Source organism: Euphorbia lathyris, chromosome 2 (assembly GCF_963576675.1).
Source record: "Euphorbia lathyris chromosome 2, ddEupLath1.1, whole genome shotgun sequence".
NCBI classification, from domain to species: Eukaryota; Viridiplantae; Streptophyta; class Magnoliopsida; order Malpighiales; family Euphorbiaceae; genus Euphorbia; species Euphorbia lathyris.
In genome coordinates this window covers 104,307,694-104,320,665 of record NC_088911.1, presented here as the reverse complement: position 1 = coordinate 104,320,665, position 12,972 = coordinate 104,307,694, and the positions used below count along the sequence as shown (strand labels likewise).

General features: G+C 35.5%; 1 protein-coding gene across 1 annotated transcript; it reads right to left on the bottom strand.

Moving 5' to 3' along the window:
• Window positions 1–6,941: 6,941 nt before the first annotated feature.
• Window positions 6,942–11,002, bottom strand: LOC136219268 (uncharacterized). Its single transcript, XM_066006600.1, has 5 exons — window positions 10,815–11,002; window positions 9,563–10,243; window positions 9,285–9,467; window positions 8,022–8,099; window positions 6,942–7,530 (listed from the first exon to the last, which is right to left on the bottom strand). Exons 2-4 carry the CDS (start codon window positions 10,220–10,222, stop codon window positions 8,073–8,075), a joined length of 870 nt encoding a protein of 289 aa, XP_065862672.1. The 5' UTR covers window positions 10,223–10,243; window positions 10,815–11,002; the 3' UTR covers window positions 6,942–7,530; window positions 8,022–8,072.
• Window positions 11,003–12,972: the final 1,970 nt, after the last annotated feature.

The following is a 12,972-nucleotide window of genomic DNA, read 5'->3' as shown; positions in this document are numbered from 1 at the left end:
CCATGCCAAGACAATGTCATTTTGACCTGTAGGACAAATAAAATAAAATAAAATAAACCTAGCGTATATGAAATGAATTTGTTTTTTACACTCTAATTAGTCAAAGATCGACTTTATTACTGTCTAGAATCAAAATTACTCCAGAAAAATATAAAAGGCAATATTGGAAAAAGTACAAAAATAAACCTTGTGGTTTGGCCCATTTTCAAACTGCAGCCCTGTGGTTTAAAAATTTGCAAGTTGGTACCATGAACTTCATTCCGTTAGCAAAGAGGGGTATTTCAGGGAAACGCCGTTAGAAGTGATGAGCTGGCAAAAAAGTCACGGGACATGCTGGGGGCATTTTCGGAAGACAAAAGATGGAGTGGTAAATGAAAAGTCTTTAATTCCTCTTACCTTTTTCATCTTAACTGTCATCCCTAACCTTTTCGTAAGCTGAAACCTTTCATCTTCAAGCTTCCATCACATTTAAAGGATCAAACGAATTTGAAAAAGGTAATTCTTTCAACCTCCACATCGCAGACGAACCATCTTTACGAAGAAGAACATGGTGGTTGTGTAAGAAAAGCGGGGATTGTTTTGCTACTGGTTCAGCTTACTCTGTTTTACAAGGTTCGAACGCATACTCTGTTTATTTTTTATTCTTTCTACTTGTAGTGATTGTTTTGCATGTTCGGTGTTATAGATACAAATGGGTTTCAAAAGGGGGGAAATGGGTTTTGCAGGGTGATAAAATGGGTTTTGAACAGTGATTAAGTAGGTTACGCAATGTAAAATTATTGTCGTTTGAACTCCTTTTGCTAAATGTTGTTTTTAACTATCGATTGAACCTGTGTTTACCGTTTCAATCGATTAATCGCTTTTTTTTGTTTATCGTTTCAATCGCGATGTTGTTTTGTTTATCGTTTACCGCGTTTATCGTTTCTATACTGTTGCTTAATCGATTGAACCTGTGTTTATCATTTCAATACGTTTGATTATCGTTTCAATACTTTTGTTTATAGTATAACATGTTTATCGTTTACCATGGTTAATGTCTTGTTGGATAAGTGCTTCTTTATTTCAAGCCAATGGTCACTCTGTTTTGGACAATTGCTGTTTAATGTTAGTTTATGTTTGTATAGTTGATGATGCTCTGTTTGGATATGTGATTATTTGTTTATGTTTACTCATTTTGACCAACTGCTTGTTTGCCTGTTGCTGAGTAATGTGTACTCATATTGGACAATTGCTTATTGCTGAGTATGGACAATTGCTTGTTTGCCTGTTGTTGATTAATGTTTACTCTTTTTGGACGATTGCTTATTGCTGAGTATGGACAATTGCTTGTTTGCTCTGTTTATTGATGATTTATAGTTGGATAAGTGTTGCTTTGTTAGTCTTGGTTAATGTTGGTCTTGGTTAATGTCTTTATGGATAATTGCAATTGTGGTTTAAAAATCATGTTTATTTCGTATAGGTGGTGATAATGGCTGACTATGTCAAGTTAGTCATACATCATGGAGGCAAATGGGACATTACAGAGGATGATATGGTCTACAATGGGGGTAGTACCAAGATAATAGAGGAGACGGACGTGGACTGCCTGTCATTATTTGAACTACAAGGTATTGGGTTTGAGCTGGGTTATGCAAATTGCTATCAAATATGGTTTAAGATATGGGGACTGTGAGGTGAGATAGCGTATGAGGAAATAACATCGGACAAAGACATATTCAACATGTTTGATTACAATAAGCCGCTTAAGACGTACGATCTGTTTAGACAGAGCTGCAGTTTTTGGAACACACAGGTGAAGCAAGTGCATCAAATGATATACCTAGGGAGATTGTTGTTTTTCAGTACATGTATGTGCGGTTTACAGCTCAAAAACAAGGGTATTTTGCTGGAATGAGGCCACTAATTGGTCTGGATGGATGCTTTCTCAAATCACCAATGGGTGGCCAACTGTTGTGTGCTGTTGCTAGAGATGGTAATGAGAACATGTTCCCAATAGCTATTGGATGTGTGGACATAGAGTACAAAGCCTATTGGCAATGGTTTTTGGAATTATTGGTTTCTGATTTTGGTACACCACAGGAGACCAAATGGGTCTTCATGTCAGACCAACAAAAGGTACGTCCTTAAATTTGATTCACTATTGTAATTAATTAGATATGAGTGTTTAATGTCATTCATTGAATCTGATTACTTTTGTTTGTTTATTGTTTGGTCAATATTAGGGGTTGGTAGAGGCAATGAACACAGTCATGCCAGGTATAGAACACAGGTTTTGTGTAAGGCATATGTGGGAGAACATGAAGTTGCAATTCAAAGGGACAGAATACAAGAATCTATTGTGGAGGGCAGCAGGAGCTGGTACTGAACGTTCATGGGAATTCCATATACAAGCAATTAAAAACCTTGACCAGTCTGCTTACAATTGGGTTATGAAGCATGATCCAAAGACATGGGCATGATGTCATTTCTCTACTCACACGAAATCGGATGCGTTGCAGAATAACATATGTGAGTCATTCAATGCCTATATCAAGTTAGCTAGGAACTTACCTGTTCTTGCTATGTTTGAGTGGATAAGAAAAAGGATTATGAAGAGATACCATGTTAAGTCAGAAGGGATGAAAAGGTACAAGGGGGATATTTGCCCTGCATATCAAGAGCAATTGGAAAAGCTGAAGATTCAGGCTAGGAACTGTTTCTGTACTGCAGCGGGTCAAGATAAATACTCTGTGGATTGTTATGACACCACATCTGTTGTGGATTTGGGAGCTAGGACGTGCAGTTGTAGGTTGTGGCAATTGTCAAGAGTGCCTTGCAAACATGCTATCTCTGCCATATACACTAACAGAGAGAAGCCTGAAGCTTATGTTGATAGATACTTCTCCAAGGATGTCTACTTAGGAGTGTATAGTCATGTAATTAATCCTATCCCTAGTCCTGAAGAGTGGGTGAGAACTGAATTACCAGACATACATCCATGGGTTGTTAAGAAACCATTAGGGCGACCCAAGAAGAAGAGGAACAGGCAAGCAGATGAGCCATGCAACCCATTCAAAGTTACAAGGGCTGGTGGTAAAATTCTATGTGGTAGATGCAAGTGGAAGGGCATAATTCTAGGGGATGTACGGTAGCCATTACCGGAGAGACAGCTTGGCAGAGACGACTCCGAAAAGAGAGAAATAAACGTTTGGGTAATATCGGAGAGGTATGTGCATATAAATGTGTTTGTGTGGTTTATACGAACTTGCAATTGGTTGATGGTTTACGTATTGATTGTTTGTGTGGTTTAAATGGTGAATTTATGAGTTGATTGCTTATATGGTTTAAATGGTGAATTTATGAGTTCATCTGTTATGTGGTTTAATTGGTGAATTTATGAGTTCATTGCTAAGTGGTTTAAATGGTGAATTTATGAGTTCATCTGTTATGTGGTTTAAATGGTGAATTTATGAGTTCATCTGTTATGTTGTTTAAATGGTGAATTTATGAGTTGATTGCTTATGTATATTTACAAGGTATCTCCATTAAGGAGGAGAGGCAGACCTAGGAGGAACCCAACTACAACTGGCCAATCTTCACAGCCAGCTCCAACTGCATCAGGCCATGCTTCACAGCGAGCTCCAACTGCAACAGGCCATGCTTCACAGCCAAATCCAACTGCAACAAGCCATGCTTCACAGCCAAATCCAACTGCAACAGGCCATGCTTCACAGCCAAATCCAACTGCAACAGGCCATGCTTCATAGCCAAATCCAACTGCAACAGGCCAAGCTTCACAGCCAGCTCCAACTGCAACAGGCCAAGCTTCACATGCAACTCCAACTGCAATAGGCCAAGCTTCGCAGCCAGCTCCAAACGCAAGGCAGTCTTCATATCCAGCACGTACCACAAGGCATTCCTCATAGCCAACTCCTACCACAAGGCATTCCTCACAGCCAACAACAGATGTGTTCAGAAACTTCAGAAGGGCAAGTGAATTACTAGGCATCGCCAATGCTAGCGGACAGAAGAAACAGAAGACCAAGAAAAATTAGAACGTTATAGGATATGTTGTTTTGTTCGATTTTGTAGCTAGTTTCTAGCTATTTTGGTTCCAATGTGGACAGTTTTTTGTTTTGTAACCCAACTGCATACTTTGCTATGTTTGGCATGCTTGAATTGTGGACAAAGTCGCATGTATTGCGTAGTACCCATTTTTGTTATGTTGAACAGTTTTGTTGGAGTAATGCAAATGGTCATTTCATATCTTAATTGTGATGGATATTTGCTCTATTTTTGGACGAAGCTAAATTGCACAAAGCTATGCACAAAGCTACTTGTCCGAATTGTAATTGCACAAAAATAAACCTATGCACAAAGCAGCTAAATTGCACAACGATAATCATGCGCAGAAGTTGGACATTAACACACCCCTTGCATAAAAATAAACCTATGCACAAAGCCATGACCACAAGGTGGACATTAACCATTACCAACAAAATCCAATAGTCACCAATGTAATTGCACAAAGCTGAATATAACCATTACAAAAATTCAGATTCAAAACACAAATGTAATTGCATATTGTTTAAAACACTAAACTTTTAGCCTGACAACTTCTTCATCACCTCTACCATTTCAATATTAACACCTAACATAATTGCTATTACAAAAATTGCTAAAATGAAATATCCACTAAACTTCAAGCTGTTGACTACATCAAATTTTCTTTTTCTGGTAAACTCCAACTTAAGTGCCTCTATTTCCTCAATCTTCGTCTACAACTCTTTCTCCATTTTATGATTTAGAACCTTATACCTATTGAGTTCCACCTCCATCTCCACCACCCTTGCATAAGCTTCTTCCATCTGTTCCTCACATTCCTTCATTTTTTGCTTCAGCTGCTGAATAACCTCCCTCCCTCTGTCACATATTGGATGATCTAACCATACGAAATAATCACATTTCGCTTGTTCTCTGTATCTGCAACAACCAACAAATCTTCGACCAAAATTAGCATTAGTTGAAGCTGTTCGAACAGGGGATATCAAGCCACATTGGCATTTCATTAAATTCTCAGTGTCTGTTTTGCTACCCAAAGACGAGTCAACACTTGAAGCCATTGCAGACTATCGATTACACGCACCAATTCAAAGAACGTATCAATCGTAACCCAGAAGAAGTTGAGAAGAAATCACCAAACAGTTAAATTAGGGTTGAGAAGAAATTACGAAGCAGTTAAATTAGGGTTTAGCAAACATACCAGTTCGTCCCACCTTCGCCATATGATTTCAGCAGTAGAATCGACTCCGTTGTTTCGTGCTTTTTGCTTTTCAATTTAGGGATTTCACATACTTGGATTTAGGGATTCGATTTTCATAAATTGGGGGTTTATTATTTGTAATCTCGTGTATTTATAAGAGTTACCCATATTTTGTCTTCCAAAAATGCCCCCAGCAGTCACATGCTTTTTTTTGCCAGCTCATCACTTCTAACGGCATTTCCCTGAAATACCCCTCTTTGCTAACGGAATGAAGTTCATGGTACCAACTTGCAAACTTTTAAACCACAAGGGTGCAGTTCAAAAATAGGTCAAACCACAGGGTTTATTTTTATACTTTTCCCTAAAATATTTGTTAGCTTTCAATAATAATAAAAAATGGATAAAACATAAGCAAGTTTTTTTTCTATAATTTTGGAAACCTCCCTTTTTACGGTTTGTTGTTTTTGTTTTTTGTTTTTTGTTTTTGGTATTACAATAGATTAAACCAACAACAGCAAAAAGAGCAGCAAAAAGAAAAAAGACCAGCAGGAACAAAGAAACTAAAAAAGGATAAAAAAACAGAAACACAACAAAACACAAAAAAAACCAGTAAAGCAGGCTGCTTTAAGTAGCAATTCACCTAGGCAAGGCGTTCCCCATCATATCCATTGATAGAACCTCCCTCATATCCGTAGGCGCCGTACGGAGGTCTGTGACACTAATTGGAAAATCATGAGCTTTATTAGCTAAGCAATCTGCACTTTGATTTCCTTCCCGAAAACATGACTAAGCTGAATATCACAAAAGTCGGATAGCAGCAATTGCGCCTATCGAATTAGAGACCGTGAGGGATGATGCAAAGGGCATTTGTGAGTTATGAAGTTGACCACTTCCGGACAGTCAGATTCAACTAGCAGATTCTTAATACCCAGATTTGTAGCCATTTTCAAACCAGAAATAATACCCCAAAGTTCAGCTTCAAAAAGCAGAAATTCTTTGCTTTTGTAAAAAACCGATTTTTAGGTGTAAAAGCAACCAAACACCCAATGTTGCTTTTGAGGTGTAAATGACAAATAGAAAATGACTAACCAAACACCTAAAAATCTTTCCTCTTGAAGTGAAAAGGCAAATATGAGCATGGAAATGAACAACCAAACACCCCCTAAGAAATATAACACATTTTTTTTTGAAGCAAGAAATATAACACAAATTAAATTTTTTAAACACATGAAATGTCTTTGACCTCTTGTATTTTAATAAAGATAAATATTAATCCCTACATTTTAACCTAATATGTTATTTAATCATCGTATTTTAACGATACATTATTTAATTCTTTTTTTTTTTTTTGTATTCAACAGTTTAATCCCTCTATAAATGACTAAAGTGTTTGAATAAAACAAAAGTTAAAAACATTATTTATTAGATAAAAAATGTACAAACCAATAAATTATTTACCCTTTTAATAAAGTGCATAGAAGTTTCTAAATAATTAAACTGGTATCTTTTAACTTTTCCTCATTTGCTTTAGTAGAAATTAGGAGAAAAAAGTAGCCAAAAGCTTAAAAGAAGGTGATTCCTTACTTTAGCTCCAATTTATGTTTACCACTCACGTGCACAAGACAACATGAACATACACAAAAGAACATAATAGACACAAAACAGCATGAACATACACAAAAGAACATAATCATGAACATGCACAAAAGAACATAATCGACAGCTTTCCAATCTGTCCATTTCCAAATTTACTACTTTATGGTCAATATTACTAACAGTACTCTTAATGTAGCTCAGAACTCGACAGAAGTGAGCCTTTCTAATTTTATAGAGAACTTCCGTATCTGGGGGCAGAGCCGGAACAAAATTCTAGGGCTGTTGAAGGAGATGCGAGCTCCAATGAACATGGTTAGAATGCTGAAGCAGCCTCCTTGGCTAAATAGCTCCCTCTATAGACGGAATCTCATCCGCCCCTGTTACCATCCATATCCATTTGAATGGAATTTTCTTAAGCAACTAATAAATTCATGCTTAAAACGGTTACTTCTTAATTCCTTAATCTAAACTTTAAGCTTGCACCTAGTTAGTCATATAATTCCACTGAATGATTTATAGTACACAAGTATCAAACTAGTGGTTCCCTGTCATAGAACCTCGCAATATGCAGTAAACCTCAAGCTTGCTTCCAACCCCGCTAAAGGCCGTCTGTGATCGATTCAGGTATAAAAGAAAATAAAAGTTCAAATAGCAGACTTCTGCATCATAGTTCAAAGACCTGTCATGAACTCCTACATATTAAACGACAATAGTCAAATATCAGTATAGTAATCGGTCATATCTAATTTATCCACTTATTTATTTTAAAATATGAGAATTCTTTGTCACTGTAATGAACTCTCTAAACCCCAGCAATCTTTAATTATATAGAGAAACTATACATTGTCACACTCAAACTTCTAACAGGCTAAATATATCCTTAGGCTCTACTTGGATGGACGTAGATCGAGAATAACAAAGTTGTAGTGAGGTGGGGTCAAGTGTAGTGTTTGGAAGGAAAAGTGTTTACCTTGCTTGGAAAGAAGGTGAGGAATTATGAGATTAAATAAAGTAGACAGAATACTAGAGAAATAGCGTAAAACATGAAATTAAAAAAAGAGAAAAGAAAAAAAATGTCGCAGTAAACTTAGGATGGTCTAACACCAAAGAAAACCAAATGTCCCCAATAACAAAGCCAAGTTTAAAAGTGAGGAAGTTTTATAATAGTGGAATTCCATATTACCTTTAAAGCTGGAGGAATCTATGATTAATACACATTGAACCCTGTCATGTCTCATCCCTTGTTTTTTGCGGCCGCAGCCTGTTCAACAGAAATTCCCACTCAGACACTGATAATTAAAATATGACCGAACTATGTTTCATTGAATGCCAATGACCGAACTATGTATCATATGTTAACAAAATGAGTATCATATATTGCCAACTAATGATTTTTATCAATGCAAAAGTATGAATTGTCTCTTGATAAATGCGTTATTTTTCAAGATTAATTAGACAATAAGTTGATTATCCAAAGTATGCATCACAATGTACTTTGAAAAACCATAATCCAAGTAAACTAATCTCAATAAAGAAACAAACCGACAAGTTGTCCATACATTCATAAAACAAGTACTGATATAAATTTTAGCTTTGAACCATACCTTCTCAAATTCTATCAACATTTGCCCTGGCTTAAAATTACTAATAAGTTGTCCTAGTCCATAAAAGCAAGCTCATGTTTATTCTAAAGCAATTTGCTCATTGCCCTGGAATCTCAACCTATTGGACTTTTGTATCCAATCATGAACTTAAATGAAATCACTCATTCACCTAGAGTCCTCATTAAAACTTCATTATGCGAAACCAAATATCCAAGTTTCCGTATATGTCGCCAGAATGTCAAGATTTACACAGTTGCAATAATAAATTTGCTGGACCACAATTCATAACTAAACTAAATAAAACAATACACCCAATGGTGGACCTCTTCTATTTTTCACTAGCATTCAGTAATTTGTATGTAGTGCTTGTTCAATAAAAAATTAATATCCACTCCGACAATCCATGGTGTAATATATAACTTCCAAGGAGAGAGGAAATCTGGATCTTCCCTGTTAAAGATAATTCTCAATCTAGTCCTTATTGGGCTTGCACACACATAAAGGAAACAAAGCAAAAAAAAAAAAAAAAAAAAAAGAATGCAATAGAAAACCAGATTTCCAGCATGACATCCAAAAATTAAATAATAAAAAATCCCTGCCAAAGTCATAATCTAATTCCAAAAGATGGCATATGATACTTTTATATCTGTTTCTTTCAATAATCTACCATGCATAATCTAAAAGAAAAAACTAAGTAACTCGAAGAAGAAAAGGCTATACAATACAGCAAAAGCTTAAGTATCAGAAGCACATAGAGCCATTCAAATCATAGTCAAATGTTAAAGTAAGACAGTCTAGTAAAACAAACCCAATGAGACCATGTTTTAAAACAAAAATCTAACCTTTTGGAGTTTCTCTAAGACAGAATCTTCATATGCTTTATATCCCCTACCAACCAGATTATCAAGACGATCAGATTCCACAGGTGGATGCATGCTTGAAGACACTGTAGCAGCAGCTTGTTTAACTGGTAAAACTAGGAGGGGATTAGAGAGATGGCCGTAAACATTTCCGGTAGCAGCAAACTATCAAGAAAACATCATCGAATAAGTAATTTGAAGTATAAAACCAACAAAAGAAAAATTCAGATATACATAAAATGATATAATGATGTGCTCACAGCTGCTTCTTTAGTTGCCATTTGTACAAGTGCAGAACGTTTTTTCTTAGAGCTACTAATCAAAATATCGTCAACCTCTCCAAATTTGGAAAACAGCTCTTTCAAACTTTCTGCAGTATAATCCACACCACCCTTTTCCCAAGAAACCTTAAGCATCTTCTCTCTATCAGTATTACTTTCAGTCTCCTTTCTCTCTCCTACTGATTCTCTCTTCGCGGCTGACATTGCAGATGCTCCTTTACTTGCATGCATAGCACGTATTCTTGCTATCTCTTCTTGAAGTTTCCTAGCAATCCTATCCTCCTCCTCTCGAGCCTTAGCAATAGGGTCTACTGCAAAGGCAGTCCGCTCTCTTTCTTCAAGGTCAGACACCATTCTTTGTCGCTTAGAATCCTTTTGAGATGCCCGGACATACCTCTCTCGCTTTACTCGGAGGAGATCATCATACAATTTTCGGGCTTTGTCATCCTTGAGAATTTCATAGGATGACTTTAGCCTCTGGAAGTTGACATGTGCATTTGGATCGTCCGGTCTTTTATCTGGGTGCAATTCTAATGCCTTCTGCTTGTATGCTTTAGAAATTTCCTTTTCTGTAAATTTAGCTCCTTCCTCACCAGAAGGTAGCCCTAAGACGTTGTAGTGATCTGCATCGATGTCCATGTTCTAAACCACCAAATGTATCTGTAATTTAAAGATAAACACTATATATTCAACAATCAAGGATAACACGTAGTTGTAACCAGTGGCGGAACCAGAGTCCCACATGACCAGGGGCTCAAATATTGAACAACAAAAAATTTGATAAAGTAATATATTTTAAAAAAGATTTCCATTCTTATAATAAGATATCTGAAAAAATAGCAACGAAATACAATTTATACCAGAATTAAATACAATTTACAATTACATATGCTAATAGCAAATGATTAATCATTATCTAAGATGTTTCTTATGATCATTTAAACTTGAAACAAGTAAACTTCATTTGGAGACTGATTAACAAAACAATGGCAATTTTTTCTTTCTTTCTCTTTCTCTTCTTGCTATGACATGAAAAATTCAAATGCTTCTTCTGAATTCCGATATGATATATTTTTATTGATTTTACAAATTACAATAAAGTTCAAAAATCTTAATTTGGTTAACTTTAAGACAAAATACTTGATTTACATACAAAGGTTCTTTAGGTTTTTATCAGCAGCATTCAAAGAACAACTAAGCCTTGCCTTCATATTCAATTGAGATTACTAACCTGCCTGAACGCCGGAGTTGATTCCCGTTTCCGCCGAAGAAAAGAGAAGGTTGTGGTGGTGGAAGAAGCGGCGTCGGCGGTGGAGGAAACTGGCAATCAGTGGAGTGTCGGAAGAGAAGAGATCTCTCTCCGATTACCCCTCTCGCGATATCGCAGATAACTCGATTGAAAAATTAGGGATTTGATTGCAGGGAATAACAGGTGGTGTATTTTGTTGCTGGAATTCCCACTTAATGAAACGACGTCGTTTTATTCATTAATTAAAACGACGTCGTTTTCGTGTAGAGAATAGGAAACGAAAATTACAAAACAGACCCTCTAAACTTCGTCTTCTACAAACAGCAACTCCATTATCTTTTTTTTTTTTGGTAAGAACAGCAACTCCATTATCTAATTCTAAAGCAAACACAATCACATTATTATGATGTAAATTATTTACAAAAATAAAGTTTTATTGAACTATTTTCTTATTTTTCAAATCCCACAAAAAAAAAAAAATTCCAATACGTTGACTTAGTCCATTTTACATAGCTCTTGCTTGACCATCCTTATAGAGATAAAATTCCTTGGCAACGGATTGTGTACCCGCGGGTACCTAGCACTACCCGATCCTAATGGGACTGTCCGTACCCTGTATAAAAGGGTATGGGAAGAGTATGGGATCAAAATAATTACCCATTAGGGTAATGGACACGTATGGGAATACCCTCAGGGTACTCGTTACCCGGTATAACTCTTTTATATATTAAAAAATTATTATTTTTTAGATGTAGTATTTGAGATTTTAAACCCAACCTTTTGTTTTTCAACCATTGAGTGATACCACTATGCTACTTATTCTTATTGATTAAGGTTCAATCTGTTCAATTTTTAGATAAATAATTTATTAAATTTATACTTTGTTAAATTGTAATATTTTTTATTTTATTTATTGATTCTTAACGGGTAAGGGTACCCGTGGATACCCGCGAATTAAATGGAAATGGTATGAGATGCAAAAATATACTCGTTAGGGTAATGGGACGGGTACGGGTAATTAAAAAATAAACGGGTAAGGGTTTGGGATTGGCGCTACCCGCGGGTACCCTACCCGTTGTCATCCCTACTTAGCAGTATCCGATCATAATTCCTATCATCTGGCACCCTCAGATATACTAGAAATACAGCAATGGCACGTAATGCCCGAGAAATGGTAAAATCAATTTGCAAAATTATTGTTCTCAAGAGTTTTATAAAACTACGGTGTGTTTTAGAGTTTTTTTGGCTGTCATATCTTCTTCTAAAGCATCTTACCAACTAGAATATCACTAGTTTTTGATCCATGCATTGCACGGATGTATAATAACTATTTTTTTTAATAAATTGGTTTAAACTTTTTTTTATACATTCTTTTACAAAAAAAAATTTATGAAAAGAGAATAAATAAATAAATAAAAGCTAAATAAATATAAAAAAACAAGTCAAATAAAATACACAAATTAAATTTCTATTATATAGAGAATTATATTATATATAGAGAATTATATTATACGGGTGTTGCACCACATTATCTGCATATTGGATTAATAATTTAATGTCATATCATTTATTTAAGTGTAAACTTTATGATTATTGTTTTAAAATTTAAAGGTTATATTTTAGAATATAGTAAGATTTAAAGTTTATTTTTCTAGTGTTCAGCCCATTGTGACGTATGAAATGTATTATAATTTATAGATCTGTATAATTTACTGTTTTCTAAAAAATATATTTTTTAAAATAAATAAATAAATATATATTTTTTTCTTTATTGTGTTTCTATTTTATTGCATAAAATAAACACGTAAAATAAATTTGAAAAACCATTATTTTTTTTGGTAGGCAAAGGAAAGAAAAAATAAAGAACCCAAATAACTACCCTGGGATTAGCCTGGGAAAGCTAACCCCAATCCGATCATCAGAAAGCAGAGAGAAAAGGAAGTCCGGAGGAGACGGGAAGTAGAGACTCCTAGCGATCTCAAATGGCCCTCAGCCGCAAGGCGATCAGCAACCCTGTTCTGTTCCCTGAAGACATGTCCAAAGTTGATGGTGTCGATGGAAGAACATAATCTTTTAATTCCTTTTACTAAATTTTGGCTACTCAAACATAAAGCCTTATCATCAGAGATAATGCTAACCG